Genomic DNA, 27,162 nt, shown 5'->3' on the forward strand with positions numbered 1-27,162 from the left:
TTCCCCAGGTGTGTGGATGTGAATACATACACTGCTTGTGTTTTCTTACAGTGCTATGGATACCTGTATGGATCCTGAGCCATTGACATCTCACTTCTGCGGATGACTTGCTTCTATATCATATATATATAAAATTGAATTATTTATTGTGTAACATACACTTTCATATTTGCTATCATTTGCAAAAAGACCTTGTTTCGATATCTTGAATTGTTTATGAACCATAATGATTGTTATGACAATATGATTCGCAGTGAGCAAGGGATCCTGGACAGGATAAATGCTAGGGGGAAGAAGAACTGATTTCAGCTGTCACTACATCATACTGGAGAAAGAGCAGCAAAACTTGAAACTCTGAGCTCATTTGGCTGTTACATAGGCTGAGTTATCACAGTTGTGAGCTACAATTTGCAGTAATAGCAATTACATACACAACACAGTAAGTGTAAAGGCATGCGGACAGTGCAAGGCATGAGAAGTAAGATAAGTTTAGAAAGAAAATGGTTAAGAAGACCACAAATGTTGTAGTTCTAAGTAATAATTGTGGGAGAGAAATGCCATATCTGGTGCAGATGCCATTGGTTGATAATTACCAGGTCACTGGTATTCCAAGCCAAGCACTGGGCTCATCATTGTTACCTGTAATTTAGTTAATGAATGTCCTTAGGATACTGGGAACAGTTTGGACCACAACCTCAAGCATGCTCTGAGGTTGACATCAAGTACATTGTTTATGATGTTCTTCACACTAATGTGAAATCATATCACTCTTTAAGTGGTACACAAAGCCCTGAATGAAGTTTTCTGTGCCATATGTCAAATGAAGTTGGACAGTCACTCGAAGCAGGAGGGTCAGGAGGTGTGGTGTTTAAACAACATGGGTGTGACTAATGTGTCACCCCACATTTAGAAAGGAGACCATTCTTACTTGTGATCACAGATTTCACCAGATTTGTGGTATATGCAGTGCTGGGACTGAACAGAAAGTAAGAAAATTAGGAACTCCAGATAGCTAAGCATTTAGAAAAAATTGCATTTTTGGCGCAGACCTGGCAAGGCATGTGCCATTTATGTTTTCGTAGTTAACAGGTGGTGGTTGGCGCACCAGGAAGAGCACAGAATGGTAATCTGAGTGTCATGAGTTGCAGTCGTCTTGTAGAAATGTTTTTATTTTCAATTTTTATGTTACTTACAATGCAAATAGATCAAAATAATGCTCAATATATTGTATTTATTAATATTGTCATACAAGAAAAGCAAAGGAAAATTTGGGATTGCACATAAAATTCAAGGAAGGGATTGTAAGCCGTACATGAGAACTTCATATATAAAATTAGATACTTTTATTATTTTACAATGTAAGGTTTACACATACTGAGGGACATTCAGCATAAAAACTGGGAAAGCGATAATTTGCTTGGTATCCTGCACACATTTTAAACATCACATTTTTAAAATTATATGGTTGATCTCAAGTTTCTATTCAACAATAAACTTGGTTTACATTTGTAAAAGATTCTCTCTCATCACACAGTTTGGCAGCAAATCATATTTATGTATCATTTCGTCAAATACTGGTGTGGATAGCTGGTGATGTACACTGCTCAACAAAAGTCTGGAATACTATTGTAAAATGTGGTCTACGATACTTAGAGGTCTCATTGACCTAGGCACTTCATGGATTATCCTCTAATATTGGACAGTGTTTACTACTGGCATACTTTGTAGCCATTTCCCAGTCATATAAACTTACCACTGCCACAGCAGCACACTACGAGCAGTCCAGTGTCAACAACTTCATTCACTTTCTGTTCAGCACTGTGGTAACATGCCATGTACAGGCATACAACACTTTGACAGAATCACGATAATGGCTTTTCAGCAGGTCATACACAGCAAGATGTTGCCAATCTGTTACATGTCACTCAAAGTGGTGTGTCTAAGGTGTGGAGTACAGAGAGATGGAAAATGTGAACAATAGATCTCACAGTGGTCTTCCTCGTGTGATAACACCAATGCAGGATCATTTCCTCCAAATGTTGGCCCACAGGCATCCATCAACAACTGCCAGAAATATTGGAAATGACTTCTCCCAGGCAATGGGAATTCATATCTCAGACCGAATAGGACATAGGTGATTGCAATGGGGTGGTCTTCATTCCAGAAGAGCATTGAAAAGTTTTGCACAGAACCCATGGAACCGGTGCAATCAAAGGACCTGGGCTCTTGCACATCAACATTGGACCATTGCGGAACAGAGTAATGTCATGTTTTCTGACAAGAACAGGATTGGTTTGCGACCTGACACTATACGTGTTAGAGTTTGGAGAAATGCTGGACAACACCAGGGACATCGATATGTTCGGGAAGTCCATTCATTCGCAGGTGGAAGCGTAATATTTTGGGTGGCAATAGTGATGGGACAGTGGATGCCTCTAATTCATGTTTGCAGCAAATCAACTGGCTCCCGATACCTCCAAAAGGTCCTACAAATGACTGTAATGCCCTACAGACATGAAGTTGGTGATAACTTCATCCTAGTTGATGACAATGCAAGACTGCAACATACTCCAGCACTGTCTTGGTATCTTCAAACATGCAACATCAACTGAATGCATTGGCCAGCACAGTCCCCAGATATGAATGCAGTTGGGCATGTATGGGGCCTGTTGAAGGTGGCCGTTGCACATTGACAATCTTCAGGACCTTACTGAAGCTGCCATTGAGGAGTGGGACCTCATACCCCAGGATAAACTTGATGGTCTCATCTAGAACATGCCTCGCAGAGTGGAAGAACTCACCCATGTGCAGGGAGGAAATACTCACTACTACAGACTGTTAATCACCACCAGGAGGTAAAGATTTTCACTGTTTTTGTGTTAAAGATGTGTACTTTGAGAGAGCATGCTTTGTTTTGTAATGATTTTTTGTAATTGTCCAAAATTGTTCTTGTTTTCAGAAGGAATTATGTTTATTTTGTTAATAAGGTGCTGTACAAACTTAAAAAGTCATTGGCGGAAAACTCTATGATTTTGCAAACTTTTGTTGAGGTGCATACAACAAAGTGTAAGAAGTGGCAGATGTAAATCTGTGAAGATGGGGCGTGAGTCATGCTCGGGTAGCTCAGTTGGTAGAGCACTTGCCCACAAAAGGCAAAGGTCCTGAGTTCGATTCTCGGTCCAGCACACAGTTTTAATCTGCTAGGAAGTTTCATATCAGTGCACACTCCGCTGCAGAGTGAAAATCTCATTCTGGAAAGTGTATTTTGATGCAGTCTTCTTGGGATGTGATTTCTTTTTCCTCTCTTGACAAGATAAGAGCAATTTTGAAGCATTTTCATCATATTCTTCAGATGAAGATAAAATTGGACATCACAGGACTGCCCGTTAGAAGATTACATTTGGGAGTGGGGGAATCACTTCAGTATTGCAGAATGGCAATCCTTCATCTTGAAATATCTCATCATGCAACTGTAACTTCGTTTGTCCTCCTCATGAGTCGGTTAACATGAGCAATTTGTTCTCCTGTACATAATGTTTTATCACATCAAATATAATATGCTTAGCATTATCTAGGTTTGTTTGCAGTTTTCTCTCTCTCTCTCTCTCTCTCTTTTTTAACTAGAGATTCCGTACAGAGTCAATCACACAATCCTCAGCTTACCATTCTGCACTCTTTCCACTCTGCAAGAGCACTCCCTGAAAACTACACTAACGCAAATCACTCATATCTTGCACAACCAGTGCCAAAAACGTCATTTTTTCATGATGCTTGACCACCTGGAGCTCTCACTTCTGTTGCTTGCTTTTCTAGCCAAATCCTGGATATATCATAAATTTGGACAAAGCCAGTGGCAAGTAGGCACGGTCTCCTTGTTAGTCATTTTATATATGGCAATAGTCTGCATTATAATGCCTCTGGCGAAAGCTTACTTCCACCCTCTGTTTTCCAAAAACATCTCATTTGATCAAAGCAGGGTCCATCCGGTCTGTGTGATTTCCAGTGGTTTTGCTGGGCGTTTTTTAGGGAAAAATTATTTGAAAAGGCAATATTGCAAAGAGCATATAGTTACATTTCAGAGAGCTACTAGCAAAGCAAAACACTTAAGTTTGGACAAAATTAAGAATTATGAAGAATACTCATTAAGTATATTCTCTCAGAATACAAAAAGTACCTTAAATAAAATTGATGACCTTGTAAAGTCACTAGTGGAAAACAGAAAGATAGCTGGAATATCAGCAGATGTGTTATCCTTTTCATTACTGTGTTATTCTTGTCTTTAATCTACATAAATGATCTTCTAATGACTTGAAAGGACTCTTAAAACTAATATCAGCTGATGCCAAACTCTACCAAACCAACTCAGGTTACAGCTTCACAAGCCAACAACTGGTTCATTCCAAATGGCTTTAGTCTTAATATCATAAAGACAATACTGTAGAATTTCAAACAAATAAAATTACCTGTTGTTATCAGGAATAGGTATAATGGGCACACACTAAACAAAACACTTTGCATAAAACTCCTCAGGATCCAGCTGGATAACAAGCTGAAATGGAGTCAACACACAGAAGGACTGATCAAGGAGCTAGGTTCAGCATATTTTGTTATTAGAAGTATCTTTCATTATGTTAATTTGAAGACCAGGATGCTGCCTTATTCTGTATATTTTGACTCTCTGCTGTCCTACAGAATTTCCCTTCTGGTGCAACAGAGCTAAATTAAATAAAGTATTTATACAGCAAACATGAACATAAGAATATTGCAGAAACTTCTTCAAGCATTTTTAAATTCACATTCTTTATGTACTTTAACCCTCAATAGTGTTAGTTGCTAATGAGTAATGAGATGATCATTCTAATGAAGAATAACAAGCATAAAATTTTGTAAGAACAATACAATGCAAAGCATGTTCATAATTTGTGATTTTGCATTGCCGTTATTTTCTTGTACAACCGCATTGTATAGGACTAGTACATTACTTTTACTATTCAAGCTTTCATGCCATGCACACACTTTCTTCTACCTGTGAACACGCTGTGTAGTTTCCTAAGGCAAAGTTCCTGGAGTGGTGGAGCCTGTGGATGGGAACACTGGCATCGACAGCAGCCCAGCATTGGAGCAGGCAGTGGCAAGCTCATACTTGCAAAGCTGCTGTTTTGCTGCTGTATTAGGAGTCTTGGTCCTTTCAGCACATAGCGCCATTCCTGGCAGCACCTGCCCAGAGAATATATTTTGACTATATTTTCACAAATACTACATAAAACACAGGTGAATGACACATGAAATAAAACATTAAATATAGACCTGTAGTGAAAATTTTACCAAGATTCAATAATATGAGATTAAAAAATACGACAAAATGCTAGCTTTTTGAAATCTGAGGCTCCTCCATTCAGTACAGAAAGAATAGTAGGAGGAAGCTAGACTATTTAGGACTTAATGAAGCACCTCAGTCAGAACCCTGAGTCAGAAGAAATACAGGGTGTTACAAAAAGGTACAGCCAAACTTTCAGGAAACATTCCTCACACACAAATAAAGAAAAGATGTTATGTGGACATGTGTCTGGAAACACTTAATTTCCATGTTAGAGCTCATTTTAGTTTCATCAGTATGTACTGTACTTCCTCGATTCACCGCCAGTTGGCCCAGTTGAAGGAAGGTAAAGTTGACTTCGGTGCTTGTGTTGACATGCGACTCATTGCTCTAAAGTACTAGCATCAAGCACATCAGTACGTAACATCAACAGGTTAGTGTTCATCACGAACGTGGTTTTGCAGTCAGTGCAATGTTTACAAATGTGGAGTTGGCAGATGCCCACTTGATGTATGGATTAGCATGGGGCAATAGCCATGGCGCAGTACATTTGTATCGAGACAAATTTCCAGAACGAAGATGTTCCAACAGGAAGACGTTCGAAGCAATTGAACAGCGTCTTAGGGAGCACGGAACATTCCAGCCTATGACTCGCAACTGGGGAAGACCTAGAACAACGAGGACACCTGCAATGGGCGAGGCAATTCTTCGTGCAGTTGACGATAACCCTAATGTCAGCATCAGAGAAGTTGCTGCTGTACCAGGTAACGTTGACCACGTCACTGTATGGAGAGTGCTATGGGAGAACCAGTTGTTTCCGTACCATGTACAGTGTGTGCAGGCACTATCAGCAGCTGATAGGCCTCCACGGGTACACTTCTGCGAATGGTTCATCCAACAATGTGTCAATCCTCATTTTAGCGCAAATGTTCTCTTTACGGATGAGGCTTCATTCCAACATGATCAAATTGTAAATTTTCACAATCAACATGTGTGGGCTGATGAGAATCCGCATGCAATTGTGCAATCACGTCATCAACACAGATTTTCTGTGAACGTTTGGGCAGGCAGTGTTGGTGGTGTCTTGATTGGGCCCCATGTTCTTCCACCTACGCTCAATGGAACACGTTATCATGATTTCATACGCGATACTCTACCTGTGCTGCTAGAACATGTGCCTTTACACGTACGACACAACATGTGGTTCATGCACGATGGAGCTCCTGCACATTTCAGTCGAAGTGTTCGTACGCTTCTCAACAACAGATTCGGTGACCGATGGATTAGTAGAGGCGAACCAATTCCATGGCCTCCACGCTCTCCTGACCTCAACCCTCTTGACTTTCATTTATGGGGGCATTTGAAAGCTCTTGTCTACGCAACCCTGGTACCAGATGTAGAGACTCTCCGTGCTCGTATTGTGGATGGCTGTGATACAATACGCCATTCTCCAGGGCTGCATCGGCGCATCAGGGATTCCATGCGACTGAGGGTGGATGCATGTATCCTCGCTAACGGAGGACATTTTGAACATTTCCTGTAAAAAAGTGTTTGAAGTCACACTGGTACGTTCTGTTGCTGTGTGTTTCCATTCCATGATTAATGTGATTTGAAGAGAAGTAATAAAATGAGCTCTAACATGGAAAGTAAGCGTTTCCGGACACATGTCCACATAACATATTTTCTTTCTTTGTGTGTGAGGAATGTTTCCTGAAAGTTTGGCCATACCTTTTTGTAACACCCTGTATAGTAGAGCTATACAAGAGGGAAATCCTTGATGAATTTCTAACAACAGACATAAATGAAACATTATACACATCCATAGTGCAGCTAATAAATCATAAATAAGACTGGAATAAAATAGAACTAAAAGCATTTGTGACTATCAGTTGGATAGTGTCAGAGAAAATGAAAAGATTGCACAAAAATAAGAAGATGGACTTGTAATAAAAAATTAATAAAAATGATTGAAGAAATAGGGGAGTGAAAGTGCAAATGTGTTGACGACCTGCATGTAAATTGAGGCCTGATCCATGGCAGGAGATCGAGTTCTGGGATGCTGGAACACACAATCCAATTCACACACATTGTGTAGCTGGCATCAGAATCACAGGTATCCCATTATAGTTTTGTCTCTATTACAACATTGAGTATTAGCAGTATAGACACACTATTCTTGTCCATTAATTGTTACTAATAGTTTAGTGGTCATCAAGCTGACACTCTGTTGTATGTCAGCTAACACGAGGCATAGGTATCATGAGTAACACTCCTTTTGATGAGTTAAGCAGGTCTTCCTAGCAATGAGGCAGGAGTAATTAATGTTAAGAATGTGCTTAAGAAAAGTCTTGCAACTAGGGCAACGACAAGGGCATGAACCTAGTAGTAATATGAGGGATGAAAGTTGCAGTCTCCTCAAAATATATCTGTGTGTACTTTTAGACTACAGTTACTGAAAATATGGCACTACTTTGCATTGTATGTCTTCAGAAAGAGGTATGAGTGGATGTGTATCAATTGTCCTAGACAAAGAAGTTGTTAAAAATTTAGTGTAGTGTACATAATAAAAATTTACAGTTGTGTAGGTAATGGGGGTGATTTAACTGATAAAGATATTTCCTTGTTTTTGAAGGATACATTGAAAATGACTATATACACTGACACCGTTTCCCTTTTGTGAAAATTACACTTCTTAAAATTCACAAAAATTGGTGATGAACTGTGCTAACACTGATTTCCTTCTTATAGACATGCATTTAAGGGAGAAATATTGTGGATTACAACTTCAGATTGTAACTTTACATGCAAAGGAAGTTAAGTGTTTCGTTACATACAATAGTTTTAATATTAAAATTGAAATAAAATGAAATGTTTGACAAAATAATAAAGATTTTTAGGAGTTGAACCACAGTTAATACACACATGCAGTTTCCACTGATTGCTATGTTTCTTACTCTCCCATGCCTTCAGATTTCCATGGCACATAATTACTTTTCATAGGAAAAGGGATTTCTTTTCAAAAGTGTCATTTTTGATCTTGAAGAAAAGACCTGGGACTTTTATCATAAAACTGTTAATAGCTGTCATGTTAATGAAGCCTCTATGTACCCATCCAATTTTATCCTTGGGAGAAGAGTCAGCATCTCTGCAGGCAAAAATGTGAGAGTCGTATTATTGCTGACATCCAGTTCACATCCAGCAGGAAGTGTTACCATTGGAAGCCACTTCAGAAAATTACTGGACACATTTAAGCACTGTAGTTGTGACAGTTGCCCAATACTATTAGGCAAATGTGATAAGTGGTTTCCATCAACAAGAAGGCAGCGAAGAGAGGTGAGTTGACCTAAATCTGAAACACGTAACCCCAAAATGATAAGCTGACAAACTCAAGTTAAATTGTACATAATGAGATTAAAAAAAGTTGAAGGAAAGAGAATCTGGAATAAACAGTCAAAATGAAATTCGTTGGCCATTCACAGAGAAGAGATGCACACAAAACTGTACCATTCTACAGTTTAAAAGATTAGGAGACTCACCTCAGTTTTCATATGTTCAGAGAAGACATCAGAGCCTGCTTATGGCAGAAAATGTAAACTTACAAAACATATGTCAAAAGTGTGGGCTTACTGGCTAGAAAACAGCACAAGTGAAAAATTTATTAGACTCCACAAAGAAAGATACCTTTTTCTTTGCCCACTGTCCTCATTATTCTCCAAAATCTTTGGTACTGCAAAACAAGCTTTAAAAAGACTCTCCATTGATTTTGGTTGGCAGGGAGTCTTGTCAGTTGAGAAAGTTTCCAACACTTCTCTATAATTGGAAAGTGTTGTAGGATGATCTGCTAATCGCTGGGATAAGATGAGGAACACAAGGATCAAGGGAGAGAATGTTTGTAAACTACCCACATTAAATGTTTTGTGATCATCTGTCAACAATGTATTTGTGTTCAGCTTGGACAAAATCCCTCTGTAAAAATTTTGTGCAACATTACCTATTTCACCAGTGGAAATTTCATAATGTAGACTAATAGTGGACTAACAATCTTCAAATATTTTCTCTTATGTGCTCGTCATTGTCTTATGGCTAATTACAAGACAAGCCACTCTTACCATGCACTTCGTATAGTTTTCCTTAGATGCTCAGCGCCATATTGTTTCTTAATTCGATTCTGAAGACCCACAAAGGTCACACAATTCACAGTGAGTTTTCCCCATGCCACTGTTATTCTCCAACATCTTTGGTACTGCAAAACAAGCTTTTCAAAGCTTTACATGCAATTATATTAGAACAAATAAGCCCTCGGTCATAAATATTAAGTCAAAATTGACCAGGTTTCGACACTACTATGAGTGTCGTCTTCAGAATTAAACTAACTGTTCTAAAACATAATAGGTATATAAGACATTAATAAACTAAAGTGTGTTCTGACTGGAAAGAGATGCAGTACTTACAAGTCTTAGATTTTTTTAGAATGTGACTTGTAAGTACTGCATCTCTTTCCAGTCAGTACACATTTTAGTTTATTAATGTCTTATATACCTATTATGTTTTAGAACAGTTAGTTTAATTCTGAAGACAACGCTCATAGTAGCGTCGAAACCTGGTCAATTTTGACTTAATATTTGTGACCGAGGGCTTATTTGTTGTAATATAATTCTGACACGGTCACTGAACCTTAGCAGCTATGTTCAAAGCTTTACATACAATCTGGTTGCCTAGGAGTTTTGTCAGTTGAGAACTACACTGTGCAACAATTACCACGTTCACGACAGCTCGCACCATCAGGGCATGAGGGCCGCCTTGCCTACTGGATGGTGCACGCTTGTGTGGCATCATCGACCCTCAAAGTGCCAAGGCTTGTACACTCGGCCTGGTTTGTAGGTTAAAAGTGACACTCTGGTCAGGCTCTCAGCAGATGTTTTGCTGTCATTTAGACTGGTTCGTCCATGAGTTGTAGTGTGAAATGAATTTGTTCCAGCACATCAAAATTTCATCTTTATTACAGTAGCATTTTGATATTTGATATTTTTCTTTTTGTTCACAAAGGTAAGTTAATGATTTAATTTATTTGATAAAATCGATTTGTCAAGGACATACACAAGATTTTTTGCAGAGGTACCTGGGCCTTTTAATGAAATTGGGGGTGGGGGGAAGGGGCAGGGGAAGGGAGGGTGTGTCAAAACATTTCTGGCTATGCCCTTACCTGTTCTAGGTATTTTACAAAACACAGTGTCATTTCATGTTTGTATTTTCATTTCTGTGGATGTTTTCCAACAGTGAATAAACGAGTTCTTTGGGCATGTTCTGTTGTTATTGTTGTGGTCTTAAGTCCAGAGACTGGTTTGATGCAGCTCTCCATGCTACTCTATCCTATGCAAGCTTCTTCATATCCCAGTACCTACTGCAACCTACATCCTTCTGAATCCGTTTAGTATATTCATCTCTTGGTCTCCCTCTACAATTTTTACCCTCCATGCTGCCCTCTAATACTAAATTGGTGATCCCTTGATGCCTCAGAATATGCCCTACCAGCCGATCCCTTCTTCTAGTCAAGTTGTGCCACAAATTTCTCTTCTCTCCAATTCTATTCAATACCTCCTCATTAGTTATGTGGTCTACCCATCTAATCTTCAGCATTCTTCTGTAGCACCACATTTAGAAAGCTTCTATTCTCTTCTTGTCTAAACTATTTATCATCCACGTTTCACTTACATACATGGCCACACTCCATTCAAACACTTTCAGAAACGATTTCCTGACACTTAAATCTATACTTGATGGTAACAAATTTCTCTTCTTCAGTAACACTTTCCTTGCCATTGCCAGTCTACATTTTATATCCTCTCTACTTCGACCATCATCAGTTATTTTGCTCCCCAAATAGCAAAACTCATTTACTGCTTTAAGCGTCTCACTTCCTAATCTAATTTGCGCAGAATTACCTTATTTAATTCGACTACATTCCATTATCCTCATTTTGCTTTTGTTGATGTTCATCTTATATCCTCCTTTCAAGACACTGTCCATCCTGTTCAGCTGCTCTTCCAGGTCCTTTGCTGTTTCTGACAGAATTACAATGTCATCAGCGAACCTCAAAGTTTTTATTTCTTCTCCATGGATTTTAATTCCTACTCTGAATTTTTCTTTTGTTTTCTTTACTGCTTGCACAATATTCAGATTGAATAGCATCAAGCGTAGGCTACAACCCTGCCTCACTCCCTTTCCAACCAGTGCTTCCCTTTCATGCCCCTTGACTCTTATAACTGCCTTCTGGTTTCTGTACAAATTGTAAATAGCCTTTTGCTCCCTGTATTTTACCCTGACACCTTCAGAATTTGAAACAGAGTATTCCAGTTAACATTGTCAAAAGCTTTCTCTAAGTCTACAAATGCTAGAAACGTAGGTTTACCTTTCCTTAATCTATCTTCTAAGATAAGTCGTAGGGTCAGTATTGCCTCACGTGTTCCAACATTTCTGTGGAATCCAAACTGATCTTCCCCGAGGTTGGCTTCTACCAGTTTTTCCATTTGTCTATAAAGAATTCTTGTTAGTATTTTGCAGCCGTGGATTATTTAACTGATAGTTCGGTAATTTTCACATCTGTCAGCACCTGCTTTCTTTGGGATTGGAATTATTATATTCTTCTTGAAGTGTGAGGGTATTTCACCCGTCTCATACATCTTGCTCACTAGATGGTAGAGTTTTGTTAGGCCTGGCTCTCCCAAGGCTGTCAGTAGTTCTAATGGAATATTGTCTACTCCCGCCATGTTTCGACTTAGGTCTTTCAGTGCTCTGTCAAACTCTTCATGCAGTATCATATCTCCTACTTAATCTTCATCTACATTCTCTTCAATTTCCATAATATTGTCCTCAAGAACATCGCCCCTCCCCCATTCTGTTATCAGAGTAAAAATTTGCTAAAAATAAATAAAATTGTTGTTATTTCTCCCATTAGCTGACCGATGTTCACTAATGAGATTTTGCTTTCCTTTGTAACTAAATAATAATCATGTTCTAATTTTTCTATAAATAATATTTCCTGGGGGCAATATTTAATATTTTTCTTCTTTTCCATTTTTTATATGTTGGCGAGTCCATTTATCAGGCCATCTGGAAGCAGAAAGAGAAAAACCTACACTGCAGATGAAGTCATTAACTGCTTAGAGTATGGAAAATGGACAGATGATGAGCTAGAATTATTATAAGATGAATCGAATTCAGATGAGGATGAAGCAGAACCTGCTAACTTTCAAGGTGTACCCTGTGCTACAGACGTACCTGGTGCTACTGAAGTACCAGGTGCTAATCTGACAGCAGTGGCAGGGCCCAGTAATGAGGCTTCAAAACCTTGCACAGTTTCTCAACACCACCAGGTCCCCATATCATCCATTTGTCTTCCTGAAGACAAATGGAGTGAGGAACTACCAGATAATAGGAGGGAGATATCATTTACTGGTTCTCTAGGACTTTTGAAGACCCCCTTCCCTATCACACCAATATTATTTTTCTTCTTGTTAGTTACCCAATACTTGTTTAAACAGTGGAAGAGACAAATGCTTTTGCCTTGGAAGTGTTTTTCAACAGTGAAAATGAGCATGTTATATAATTTCTTGGAAAGATACCACCTTCGAAGAAATGAAAATGTTTTTGGGCGTAATATTTTCATAGTGTTTGTGCAGATGAATAGGATGAAGGATTATTGGAAAACACACTATCAATTTAGATTGTACATCACTAAATACTTACAGACGAGAAGCCTACATTTTGCCAGAAATTATTCTGGAATGCTATCTAACAAACAAATTGTGCCAGTGATAGATCATTTTGATAACACTATGGAGAAAATCTGTTATCCATGGAAAAACCTCTTGGCAGATGAGTCATGTTCTGTTGAAGAGGAAGTCTTAGGTTTTGCCAGTACAAACAGGGGAAGTGCCATAAATCTGAGATGAAACCGTGCATGTTAGCTGATCCTAATGGGCTTATAAATTAACTCCAATTATACAGTGGTGCTGAGAACCCTTTATAGGAGGAAAGGATCACACTTCAAAAGTGGATAAGGATTCTGCACTGGTACTCATGACTCCAATCGGGTGGGTGATCCACAAGAAATTGTTGCGATGAAATTGGAAAAAATAAAGTCAGTTTCATGTTTCAAAGAATATGGCATATATGTTTGTAAATGGAAGGACAAATGGGAAATGCTGGCCATATCCAAGGAATTCAGAGGAAAAATGGTGGACACGAGAACTCACCTTGGAATCTCCATCAAAGATGATTGCCCAATGCAAAAAATATGTGAAAGGGATTGACAGTAGCAATGAAATGCTCGCCTGTTATCCCATTTCCCACAAGACATTGAAATGATATAAGAATGCTCGACTTCATGCATTTCATCTCATGTTGGAAAATGCACACTATTTATACCTGAAGTGTGTCACAGAAAAAATCAATCTTCACGATTTCCAGCTGGCCATTGTTTCAAATTTGCTCCCAGAACAAGAAAATCCTGCAGTAAAAATTGCATGGACAGGAAGAAAAAGAGAATGGATAAATTTGGTTATGCCCTCCCTACTTTATGGAGAACTATAAGCACTAGCCTTTTCATTGTTGTTATTACTTTTTTGTTTTGAAACTGTAGGAAAATCACATGTGCTATTTTATAATTCTGTTTCTTCATTATTATACATCTAGATAAATTATGTATATATTGTCAGTACTTTATAATTCTTGTATATATTCATTCAGATTTTGAAAATCAGATTTTTGAATATAGATGTAATGTTCTATTTTTATGTATTTGCAGTTGTGTGGGTCCATATAACTATTCCCCTATATAATAAATATATTATTTCTATCAGTTATTATTTGACTCGAGTTTTCTAAAGTTCTTATGTGTCAACCTGAATAGAGAAGTATCCCATTAAAAGTAAAAATAAAAAGACTTTTTTGACACTTTTATATATATTTTATAAAAACGTCAACAAAAAAGATCAAAATATGAAATATACCATTCAGAATATGAATGAAAACTGGAAAACAACAATTTTCAATAGAGACACATGTTCCCTGCTGGTTTGGTTACCATAATGTCACTGTTTATCCTGGCAGAGTGTACACGCTACTGTGGCATCATGTCAAAATTATATTGATATGGTGGTGTTTTTTTCAGAGTATATGTTGCATTGTTGAGTCATTTAGTTTCAGTTCAAGTTGAAAAAAGTCAGGTCCAAATGGAAGTAAACTACTAGTAGACCATCAAGAAGGTGTTAAAGGACCACTTTTTCAAAACCCCATGATTGTCTCCCATTGTGATGCATAAGTTTGAAATTTGACTCAAAGGTATTTACAACCTTCCTCTGCAATGGTGCCAAAGCTTGGCACCCTGTGATGTTACACTCAAGCTTGGCAACACTTTAAACAGCAAGATGTCAACACATGGGAAAAAAAAGAAAAAAAATGTAAGGTGTAAGGTGGGTTCACCATGGTTCTGCTCGATGGCACTGTAGATATGTTACATGATGAAAAGGTCATGACACCCCCTCTTACCCATATTTAACCCCTTCTTCTGCCTGTGCAAAGGAGGTCAGAAGCACGACATCCAGTGTTGAAATCATGAGGTCTTTTTAATGATTGGCCGAGGAAAACATTTCAGGCACACTGCTGCAGAGGATCAAAACGAAAAGGCCTTAGGGAATGGCACAAAGTGTGTCAGTGAAACTACTATGCCCCTTGTGGTGCTGATTCCCACACACTTTGTGGTTGAAAGTGACAGTTGGTAGTGCGATGAGCAACAGGACAATGTTCTTGAAAGTTGTTGATACTGCTAATATCTCTTGGATACTTCAGCCCTTCCCTAAGGACATTTTGGGCTAACAACCACTTAGTTCAGCAAGACCCTCAGTGGCACCTGCCCACATTAATTGAGAATTTTAAAAATGCATCTTTACAGAGAAAACCTGTGAAGTAGCCCTAGGCACCTGCAGGCAGGCAACTGACATTGGAGGGGTGTCAGAAGGTTCCTGCCTGCAGGTGCCTAGGGCTACTTCACAGGTTTTCTCTGTAAAGGCGCATTTTTAAAATTCTCAATAAATGTAGGTGGGTGCCACCAAGCAAATTGCCAAACTGGGTGCTCTTAGACGGACCCTTTGGTATTGTATTCATTTTGATCCTTTACAGCAGTGTGTATGAAATGTTTTCCTTGACCACCCATTAAAAGACCGCATGATTTCAACACCAGATGTCATGGTTCTGGCCTCCTTCGCAGAGGCATTCACACAATCTTGCACCACTCCAGAATCATACCACAGAGGACATGAAACAGGAGGGCTGACAAATCATAAGTACCCTTTTCTGCTTCAGATCCAGTTCATATTTTGTCAAATGGTTTTGAATGTTCCCCAGCAGTGTCATCCAGTACACCAGAGCAAAAATTGTGGTCACACTGCACTCCAAAGGGGAGCAATCACATTCAATTGGGTTGCTGGCCCATGATGTTCTTAGAAAAGGGCTGAAGCATGCAGGAGGTGTCAGCAGTGTCAAAAACTGTCAAGAATATTGTCCTGCTGCTGACCGCATTGCAAACTGATGTTTTCAACTGTGAAATGTGTGGGAATTAACATCCCAAGGGAAGGAGTGGTTTTATTGATGCCCTTCGTGCCATCTCCTAAGGCCTTTTTCTGAGCAGTGGTGTGTCTGAATTGTTTTCCTCAGCTACCTATAACAAAACTGCATGATTTCAGTGCTCGGTGTTGCAGTTCTGACTTCCATCACAGAGGCAGCAAAAACAATTCAAACAAATGTCACATATAATTACAAACTATGTAGGAAAGCTAATCCAGTGGCAATAGAGAGTTTTTGAAGCCTTATTAAGGAACAAGAGTGGCAGGATACTTGTAGTGCTGATAACATAGATGACAAATGTAATGTTTTCCTTGACACATTTCTCATGCTCTTTGAGAGTTGCTTTCCACTAGAACATTCTAAATGGGGTACTAGCAGTAAATGGCAGCCTGGGTGGCTGACTAGTGGGACAAAGATATCATGTAGAACAAAGCAGGAATTGTATCAAAATGTTAGAAGTAATCACAATCAAGCTACAGTAACCTATTACAAACAGTATTGTAAGGTGCTTAAAATTTTATTAGGAAGGCAAAGAGTATGTGGTACACAAATAGAATAGCTAATTCACAGGATAAAATTAAAACTATATGGTCAGTTGTGAAGGAAGTGTCTGGTCAGTAGCACAAGGTCGACAATATAAAGTCAGTTCATAGTAAAAATATTTCTGTTACTGATAAGTCAGATATATGTACAGTATTAAACTATCATTTTCTGATCATTACTGGTTAATTAAATAAAACTTAGTTTCTACAGGGAAACTCATAAATCTCTTGCAAAGTGTCTGAAATACTTCTCTGTGATACTGATAAGGTGGACATTGAGTCAATAATTAAATCACTGAAGACTAGGGACTCTTATGGACATGATGAAGTGCCTAGCAGAATACTAAAGTACTGTGCTGCACATTTTGGCCTTGTGCTTAGCCATATTTGTAATTTTTCCTTTAAGAATGGTCAGTTTCCCGAACAATTAAAATACTCAGTAGTAAAAAAAAGCACTCTGTCTTCAGACCACAAGTGGCTCATTGGGACCATCTGACCGCCGTGTCATCCTCAGCTGAGGAGTGTGGTCAGCACACTGCTCTCCCGGTCGTTACGATGGTTTTCTCTGAGCGGAGCCGCTACTATTTGGTGGAGTAGCTCTTCAATTGGCATCACGAGGCTGAGTGCACCCTGAAAAATGGCAACAGTGCATGGCAGCCCGGATGGTCACCCATCCAAGTGCCAGCCACACCCAACAGCACTTAACTTCGGGGATCTGATGGGAACGTGTGTATCCACTGCGGCAAGGCCGGTGCTGTACTCAGTAGTAAAGCCGTGGTATAAAAAGGGAGAAAGGGATAAGGTAAACAATTTTAGACTTATTTCTATGCCATCGGTGTTTGCTAAAGTTATTGAAAAGGCTGTGCATGTAAGGGTAATTAATCATTTTATATCACATAATTTGCTATCAAATGTACAGTTCGGCTTCAGAAGTTATTTAACAACAGAAAATATTATATTCTCTTTTCTCTGTGAGATACTGGAGGGGTGAAACTAAAGGTTTTGAACTGTAGGCATATTTTTTGATTTAATTAAGGCGTTTGATTGTGTTGATCACAAAATATTGCTCCAGAAGTTGGACCATTATGGAATACAGTGAGTAGCTCACAATTGGTTCACCTCTTACTTTAACAACAGACAGTAAAAGGTCATTATTCACAGTGTTCAGAATGGCTGTGATGTAGGGTCTGAGTGGGGTACAGTCAAATGGGGAGTGCCCCATGGATCAGTGTTGGGGCCACTCCTGTTCCTTATTTATATAAATGATATGCCCTCTAGTTTTACAGGTAATTCTAAAACATTTCTGTTTGCCAATGACATTAGCTTGGTAGTAAAGGGTGTTGTGTGCAACACTGACTGTTTCAAATAGTACAGTTCATGACATAAGTTTGTGGCTTGTAGAAAATAGACTAATGCTAAATCACAGTAAGACTCTGTCTTTACAGTTTCTAACACACAATTCAACAAAACTTAGCATTTTAATTTCACAGAATGGGCATATTGTTATCCCAGAGCCAAGGTAGCCCCTGACGGACAGCAACCTGTATTACACCACAGAGGATGAGGTTGTATATGTCCAAGGCGTACCAAAAGCACCATGGTAAACACCAGTTATTTACATACAAGGTAATGGAAACAGACATTCCGAGCACTACTTCCTGCAGGGGGAGCTCGAGCCATGGCCTGCGGGAAGTATCACTACGCCAAAACTTGATTGGCCAGAGACAGCTATTTAGGGGCTAGAACCAGCCCTCAAGTTCAGTTCACTCCGGATGCCGACCTTGTGTACTTCAACCGCTGAAGATTACGTCTTCATCTCTGAATTGGACTCTTACTAGTGTGTGTTACCACAAACCTTTGTGGAAAATTAGAAGTGAACTTTTGTTTGCCTCAGTTAGGAGACTTTTACTGGCATTGTTATTGTTACCTTTCATTTGTTGTTCAGTCATCAACCTTGTGAACTTACATCAGTAAAAGTTGTGTTTGTGAAAAATTGCATATTGTCAATCACAACACAAGTGGCGACGAGTTGGTGCCTATGTGTGTCTTCCTCATGACGGAAGTTGTACTTCAGCAGCTGCTCCAAAGTGTGCATGACTTACTACAAGGTTTTCAACAGTTTTTCAAGAAATCTCAGGATACACATGAATGTTTATTTACGGAAGTCTTGCAAAACCGGCCGGTTCTGCTGCCCCTTCCATTTCCGGCTTTCAATGAGGATGCTGAAGACTGGGAAACATACAAGAAGTGGCTCCAGCAACATTTTCAAATCCACCAGGTTGTCCAATAGGCTGCTCATCATTCCTACATTTTGTCCTGGAACCAGTCCAAAGTGTATGTGTTCTCTTGATGAAACTCCACCTTCGACCTCCAATTCTTCCAGATTTGTGAGGTTCTTGCGGCTTACTACCAATGAAGGTTCCAAGTGTTGGCTGCCAGTGTAGAATTTTACCAGTGTCACAAGAAGGCTGGCCAATCCTATTGCCAGTGGGCACCAGAACTGCAAGGTCTCAGCTGGAAATGTCACTTCAACACACGAGTCTCCAAAGAATCCTACACAGACGAGATGGTCCACTACCACCTCATCCAGGCCACCCCTGAGGCGGCTTTCCTACTCTGGACCAGATCATTGATTTAGCATTCAAGTAAGAAGTCTCTATGGGGACCAACAAGCATTTGGAATCCTGGGCGGAAGTGGTGACCCTCAGTGACCACGATGCCTTGGAACCCATCACATCGCTGGCGGAGGTCGAAGTTGTTGCCGCCATCCATTCTGATGAGTGGCACCAACTATCCCGTTCTGCACAGCAGCAATAGGGCAGTCGCCCTGTCCAGGACTTCATGCCCTCAGACGGCTCCGCAGGTCCAGCGCAGACCATCAGTGCACAGAGGCCCCTACGCCCTCACCAGTTCCGCCAGCCCCTCCGGCTGCCATCCTGCCAAGGATGCTTTAAGAATCATGCATGGGAAGACTGCCCTGACAGGTCAGTTCAGTCTGCCGATCTCGGCAGCCCCCTCCTCATCTGGGCAATGAACGTTGGGGGCCTATACCCATGGATATCAACCAGGTGCAGTTTTCAGGATCTTCCAAGCTGATGACCGATGCTCAGGTCAATGTTCGGCCGCTGCAGATGCAGGTGGATACCGGAGCAGCGGTCTCACTGATCATCTATTCCTCTAATGCAAAGATTTGGGCGACCCCCCCCCTAGCGCCCACACCCCAGCGTCTCCTTACTTATAATAAGCAAGCGATCACCCTCTTGGGTCAGTTCATGACTTCCGTCATGTATAAATCGGTTCGCTGAGAAGTTACCTTTCTTGTGATCAACAATGCAGACACGGTGGATCTCTTCGGGTTGGAGGCCTTCCGGGCCTTGGCTTTGCCATCAACAACAATTTTCATCTGGTGTCTTTCCAGGTTCTGTTCCCAGCAGTCAATACCTTGTGCACAGAATTCCAGGACCTCTTCTTGCCAGGCGTCGGCTGTGTTCAAGATTTTCATGCGTTGCTCCAGCTGAAACAGTCTCCCCGCCCGAAGTACTTCCAGGCCCAGCAGGTTCCCCACGCCCTTCAGCAGCCTCTTCAACAAGAAATGGACCACCTCACCATGGAGGGAGTCGTCACTTCAGTCCATCACAGTTCGTGGGCAACATCCTAGGTCGTCCTCAAGAGACCAGATGGGCATCTTCGAGTTTGTGGCAACTTCAAGGCTACGGTTAACCCTCAGCTACAGGTTGAAGACTATCTTCTCCCGTGACCCGAGGACCTGTTCTCCTAGCTCACAGGAGGACAATTTTTTTCGAAGATCAATCTTGCCGAGGCCTACCTCCAATTATGTTTAGATGAGCCTTCTACTCACTTGGCCATCATCAACACACTGTTTGCGCTGTTCCAGTTGAACTGCCTCATATATGGCATCGCTAGTGCACTGGCCATCTTTCAGTATTACTTGGAACAGCTCTTTCAGAATGTGCCAGGTTGTATAAACTATCTTGACGACATCGTCATCACCGGCCGTAACACGGATGATCATCTCAGTCATCCTAGGTCGTCCTCAAGAGACCAGATGGGCAACTTCGAGTTTGTGGCAACTTCAAGGCTACGGTTAACCCTCAGCTACAGGTTGAAGACTATCTTCTCCCGTGACCCGAGGACCTGTTCTCCTAGCTCACAGGAGGACAATTTTTTTCGAAGATCAATCTTGCCGAGGCCTACCTCCAATTATGTTTAGATGAGCCTTCTACTCACTTGGCCATCATCAACACACTGTTTGCGCTGTTCCAGTTGAACTGCCTCATATATGGCATCGCTAGTGCACTGGCCATCTTTCAGTATTACTTGGAACAGCTCTTTCAGAATGTGCCAGGTTGTATAAACTATCTTGACGACATCGTCATCACCGGCCGTAACACGGATGATCATCTCAGTCATCTGCGACAATTGTTCCTGCACCTGCAGACTGTGAGCCTAAGATGCAGCCTTTTCTCAACCTGCTATATTCTACCTGGGTCACATCATTTCCCGGGATGGCATATCACCTACCTCCTCCCACATCACCGCTATAACGGCCCTTCCTCGTCCTTACGACATCCACTAATTGCAGTCTTTCCTGGCTAAAACTGCTTACTATCGAAAGTTCATTGCCTCTGCTGCCCACATTGTGGCGCCCCTCCATCACCTATCCCAAAAGAACGTGCCTTTTCATTGGTCCCCAGCTTGTGAATCGGCTTTCCAAACCTTAAAGTGGAGGTTGCGCTCTGCTGCATGTCTCATGCCATATAACTCCTCTCTTCCTCTCCTCTTGGCTACAAACACCTCAGACTACGGCGTTGGGGCTGTCCTTTTGCACTGTCTCCTGGATGGATTGGAATGCCTGGTGGTGTACATATCTAAATACCTTACAGAGGCCCAATGCACATATTCCCAAATTGAGGAGGAGGCCCTAGCCATCGTGTTTGCCTGTACCAAATTCCTCCCATACCTTTACGGTATGTCTTTTCACTTAATCACTGATCATATGCCCCTTGTGGCCTTATTTTCCCCATCAACCCAGTTACCCATGAAGACTTCCCACCACCTGCAGTGATGGGCCCTATTCCTTTCACGTTTTAGGTACACCATCCATTTCCGGCCCACCTCCCAGCATGCCAACACTGATGCTATGTCTCGGCTCCCTTCGGCCAGGATTCAGCATTTGATTCGTCGGACCTCCTAATTTTTCAGGTCGATGACAACATACAGGATGTATTCCCAGTCACAACTGAGAGGGTGGCCGCAGCGACAACCGCAGATCCACTCCTCCAACTAGTGTGCTGCTATGTTCTCCGCAGCAGGTCAATGCTTCCTCCGCCTTGCACCCAGGCTGACCTCCGATTCTTCTTCTCCATCAACTGGTGGCCATCAATAGGGTGCTCCTCCATGCAAAAAATGACACCAAACCATGAGTGATCGTACCAACTTCCCTTCAGTCCTGGATTCTCCATGTCTTACATGAAGGTCACTGGGGTATTGCCCAGACGAAAACCCTCGCTCGTCGACGAAAACCCTCACACATCACTATGTCTTCTGGGTAGGCATGACAGCAGACATGGAGCGTATGGTCTGGGGTTGTCAGCAGTGTACCCAGGCCCTTCCCACACCACACTGGTCCTTCCAATCCTGGCGGGCCCCCTCTCTGCCATGGGAACGCATCCATGTGGATATTGCAGGACCCTTCCTCGGCATGTACTGGTTACTTGTCACAGATGCCTACTCCCACTTCCCTTTCATTATCCAATGCTCCCCTATCACCACAGAGAATACCATCATGGCCCTATCAAAAATATTTTCTATTGAATGCCTTCCCGTTACCTTGGTATCAGACAACGGCCCACAATTTTGCAGTCAAGAGTTTGCCAAATTCTGCCACGATAATGGTATCCACCACGTCCTTACCCCTCCTTTCCATCCCTGCACTCGCACTTTTGGGCCCTGGCCCAACTGGTTTCCAGGGCTCATTATCCGGCCCTGTGGTCGACAACTGTTTCACGTATGTCTGGATGTCGGTGGTTTCGCGTCACCACAACCAACTGCGTCCTCGTTTCCTCGAGCAGCTGCAGCCCCAAATGCCGGCTCCTCTCTCTCTCCCATCACTGGTCCCTTCCTTGGTGCCTCTATTGATGCCCTCTCCTCAGCTGGTGGATGATCTTCCTGGAGATAGCCAGCAGATGCCGACTGCTAGCCCCACGCTGCCGCATACCCTGGACCCGGGACCTTCCCCAGAACCCACTTCCTAGCCCCTCTTCAGTGCCGCCTCGGTTGAACGACGTGCACGTCCTCATGCTGCTTGCCCAGCCCAACGTCGCGTCGCAACCGCTGTGGTGTCCCGGCTGCCTTGCATGGAAGGCGGCACCCTATTCTCCAGCGGCCGGGTTCCACTGCCTCTTTAAGGAGGACTTAGCTGCAGATCAGCCTACGGCACTGGGCTATATTGGTACTCTCTCCCCCATCGTTGCCCGTGCCACACCAGCTTTTCTGAGGCGGGAGAGGTGTTATGCCGGAGCCAAGGTAGCCACTGAGGGCCGGCAAACCATATGACACCACAGAGTATGCAGGAAGTATCAGTACATCAAAACCTGGTGGCTGGAGACAGCTATTTAGGGGCTACAGCCAGCCCAGAGTTCAGTTCACTCCAGATGCCAACCTCGTGTACTTCAACCGCTAAAAATTATGTCTTCATCTCTGAATTGGACTCTTACTAGTGTGTGTGTGTTACCACAAACAAGTGTGGAAAATTAGATGTGAACTTTCGTTTGCCTCAATTAGGAGACTCTTACTGGCATCGTTATTGTTACCTTTCACTTGTTGTTCAGTCATCAACCTTGTGAACTTAACATCAATAAAAGTTATGTTTGTGAAAAATTGAGAATTGTCAGTGGCAACACATAAAATTCATGAAACTGAACAGTTCAAATTTCAATGTTTTCAGATAGATAGTAAACTGTCATGGAAAACCCAAGTTCAGGATCTTGTTCAAAGACTTAATGCTGCCATTTTTACTACTTGAACAATATCTGAAGTGAACGTTCGTTAAGAAAATTAGTCTACTTTGCTTATTTTCATTCGCTTATGTTGTATGGTATTATATTTTGGGGTAACTCTTCCTATTCTAAAAGGATTTTCTGGCTCAGAAACGTGCAGTTCGGGCAATAAGTGGTGTAAGTTCGACACCATGCTGTTTGAAGTGTCGCCAAGCACAAGGATGCCATGCTTTTGCACCATTAGAGAGGTAGGTTGTAGGTGCCTTTGGCCAAATTTCAAACTTTAGTGTCACAATGGTAGTCAATTATGGGGTTTCATAAAACCGGTCATTTTATTATGTTGCACTGTGTAGCTACAGTACAAGAATATGCTAATCGATGCAGACAGTAATACATTACTCTAAAAAGTTTTGAAGAAACTTCACAATTGGCATAGTTTGTCTTTCCTTGTCAGTGCCTCTTTTTCAGTACTCTTTTGATTACAGAAAATCAATGCAAAAGCCACATGTGCAATGTAGGTACAAGTAGGATGTTATTTTCAGAGCAGTTCAGTAGTACTCAAAGATTCTCTGATCATGAACAGGATGATGTGATTTGCGTCCACTGTTCAGTCTGTGAACTTGTGTCAAAGGTTAGTTTCAAGCTTATACTCTTAAAGCATTGTCACTTTACCACAAGAAGTGTTGCATACCAAATTCGAGGTTATTATAATTTAAACATTTTTGTGAGACACAAAATATGTTAGCTCTGCTTCCTAGTGGTCATTCTACATCAACATCAGCTGATAACTTGACGGCACTTGTGTGGCTATCCAGCTCACCTGACCTCCTTCCTGATAAGCATATAGTGAGCTGTTGTCGGCAGCTGGATAGACATGGATTGAGATAGTTCCCCCACTTCTTTTGTTCTCTCATGGGGGCCATCCATCAGGGCAAAAGAGGGCGCTAAATGTTACCGGAAATGAGTCAGCTGCATATGAGTGTATCTTAATTTTGTTGCTAAAGATGTTAACCAAAATAAAATGACATCTGAAATAGCCAAATATTTGTATATCACAATTTTGAATGGCAGTCAACAGGACTTCAAACCATTCTGTACAAAGAGGCTTTTCCAATTTCTTAACAAATACTGGAGAGTGTAAGTAGTCCTAATTGTTTTCCAGTACAGGACACAATGGTTTAGTAAAATTTAGAACACTTAGTGTGTAATGAACAGTGAAATTATATTATTTCATTCACTTGTTCATATAATCAGCTTTGGACATTTAAAACCATGTTGTGGGGTGTCTGTCATATTGGTAAATGCAGTGCCTAATTCGGACAATGCCTGCACCACAGAAAACTTCTTTCCTAATCTGTGTCTTGCATTCCTGCAGGATCTGCTTGCTTGGTTGATTTATACTATAACTTTCTCTCAGGAGCAAACTTGAGTTTGAGACCTGTCTCTCACAAGTAACCCTTGATCTTGTTTAGCCATAAGTTCTTAGAATGGCCATGTGGTTGATTTTCTCCTGGATCTTAATGAATTTTTTGCCACAGATCTGTTCTTAAGTCTGGTAATGTACCCATATGACATAAAGTGTGATTCTCTTCCCTTACATTTTAATTTTTCATATGCTCCAGTCTTGTGATACCTGTCAACCAGTGCAACATTTTTGATCCAAGCAGTACTTGTTTATATCTTGTTGTTGGGGCCCATCATTCTGAACTGTACAGAGCCAGTGACAGATCTATCAACAGCCCTTTAAAATGAGTGGGTAATTTCTTGTCACAAAGCTCTGCAATGACTTGCCCCCATCTTAGCCAAGCAGCATTTACTCATAGTAGAATGTCTGGGAGTATCTCACCAGCTGAATTTGTATTAGAGCTGAGGTAATTAAATTATGCAGTGTTACTCAGTGGTTGGTTCTTATAATTATTGTGCTGTTAGTCTAAAGTCCATATTCAATGCTCTAATTTTCGTTGACTTTAAACTAAAGCCATTATTTCTGCTGCTGAGAGTCTGATTTTTACAGTTTTGAAGCACATCATTAGTATGTAATATCATCAGATGAAGGAATATCTCAATAGCTGCTGTCACTGCATACATACACTGAATGAATTTCTGGCTCACACTGAGGTGTTACCTATCATTTTAGGGGAAATGATAGGATACACTTTCTGTTATGAAAGATCATAAGAACATTTACTTTTTATTAATAGTCAAGTTTCAAACAGCATATTATGGGAAAATTTTCTATTAATATTTACAGGTACTATGAGGAATGCGGGGGCAGCTTATATACAGGACGAGATGAAGGTCATTGTGGCCATGGAAGAACAGCACTCACAATAACAATAGCAACAGCATAAAAGAAAAAACAAATGAAGTTTTTAAACAGTTGTTCTGATATTACTCATCTCTGATGTTTTGTTTTGTCAAACTGTATTTGTGTTGTGCAGTCTAATGAGACAAGACATTCGTAACTCAAGCAATTGTAATACATTGAAGAGCCAAAGAAACTGGAACACCTGCCTAATATTGTGTAGGGCCTCCGCGAGCACACAGAAGTGCCACAGCATGACATGGCATGGACTCAACTAATGTCTGAAGTAGTGCTGGAGGGAAATGACATCATGAATCCTGCAGGGCTGTCCATAAATCCATAAGAGTATGAGGGGTGGAGATCTCTTCTGAACAGCATGTTGCAAGGCATCCCAGATATGCTCAATAATCTCCACGTCTGGCGAGTTTGGTGGGCAGCAGAAGTGTTTAAGAAGAGTGTTCCTGGAGTCACTCTGTAGCAGTTCTGAACACATGGGGTGTTGCATTGTCCTGCTGGAATTTTCGAAGTCTGTCGGAATGCACAATGGACATGAATTGATGCAGGTGATCAGACAGGATGCTTATGTATGTGTCACCTGTCAGAGTCGTATCTAGATGTATCAGGGGTCTCATATCACTCCAATTGCACTTGCCTCACACCATTACAGAGCCTCCACCAGTATGAACAATTTCCTGCTGACATGCAGGTTCCATGGATCCATGAGGTTGTCTGCATACCCGTACACGTCCATCCGATTGAGACAATTTGAAACAAGACTTGTCCAACCAGGCAACATGTTTCCAGTCATCAACAGTCCAATGTTGGTTTTGACGGGCCCAGCTGAGGCGTAAAGCATTGTGTCGCACAGTCATTAAGGGTATGCGAGTGGGCCTTCAGCTCCAAAAGCCCAAACTGATGATGTTTCATTGAATGGTTCACATGCTGACACTTGTTGATGGCTCAGCATTGAAATCTGAAGCAACTTGTGGAAGGATTGCACTTCTGTCATGCTGAATGATTCTCTTCAGTCATCATTGGTCCCATTCTTGCAGGATCTTTTTCCAGCCACAGTGATGTCAGAGATTTGATGTTTTGCTGGATTCCTGGTATTTGTGGTATACTTGGGAAAAGGTCATATGCGACAATCCCCACTTCATCACTACCTCACTTAAATCTTGATAACCTGCCATTGTAGCAGCAGTAACCAATCTAACAACTGCGCCAGACATGCAAGGGTGTTGCCAACTGCAGCACCGAATTCTGCCTGTTTACATATCTCTGTATTTGAATACACATGCCTATACCAGTTTCTTTGGTGCTTCAGTGTACAACTGTATTATAACAGGAAGTTACCTG

The 27,162-nt window shown here is 41.2% G+C and overlaps 1 protein-coding gene across 1 annotated transcript in view; it reads right to left on the bottom strand.

Annotated features, from left to right (window-relative positions):
- LOC124802710 (leucine-rich repeat-containing protein 1-like) overlaps window positions 1–27,162 on the bottom strand; it is a 46,318-nt gene that overhangs the window by 570 nt on the left and 18,586 nt on the right. Inside the window, exons 3-4 of the mRNA XM_047263672.1 lie at window positions 8,426–8,666; window positions 5,027–5,217 (exon numbers count right to left, since the gene is read on the bottom strand). Of these exons, the coding sequence (XP_047119628.1) occupies window positions 5,027–5,217; window positions 8,426–8,666 (432 nt within the window). The remainder of the gene's footprint in view (window positions 1–5,026; window positions 5,218–8,425; window positions 8,667–27,162) is intronic.

The sequence above is a fragment of the Schistocerca piceifrons genome, chromosome 6 (genome assembly GCF_021461385.2).
Source record: "Schistocerca piceifrons isolate TAMUIC-IGC-003096 chromosome 6, iqSchPice1.1, whole genome shotgun sequence".
NCBI classification, from domain to species: domain Eukaryota; kingdom Metazoa; phylum Arthropoda; class Insecta; order Orthoptera; family Acrididae; genus Schistocerca; species Schistocerca piceifrons.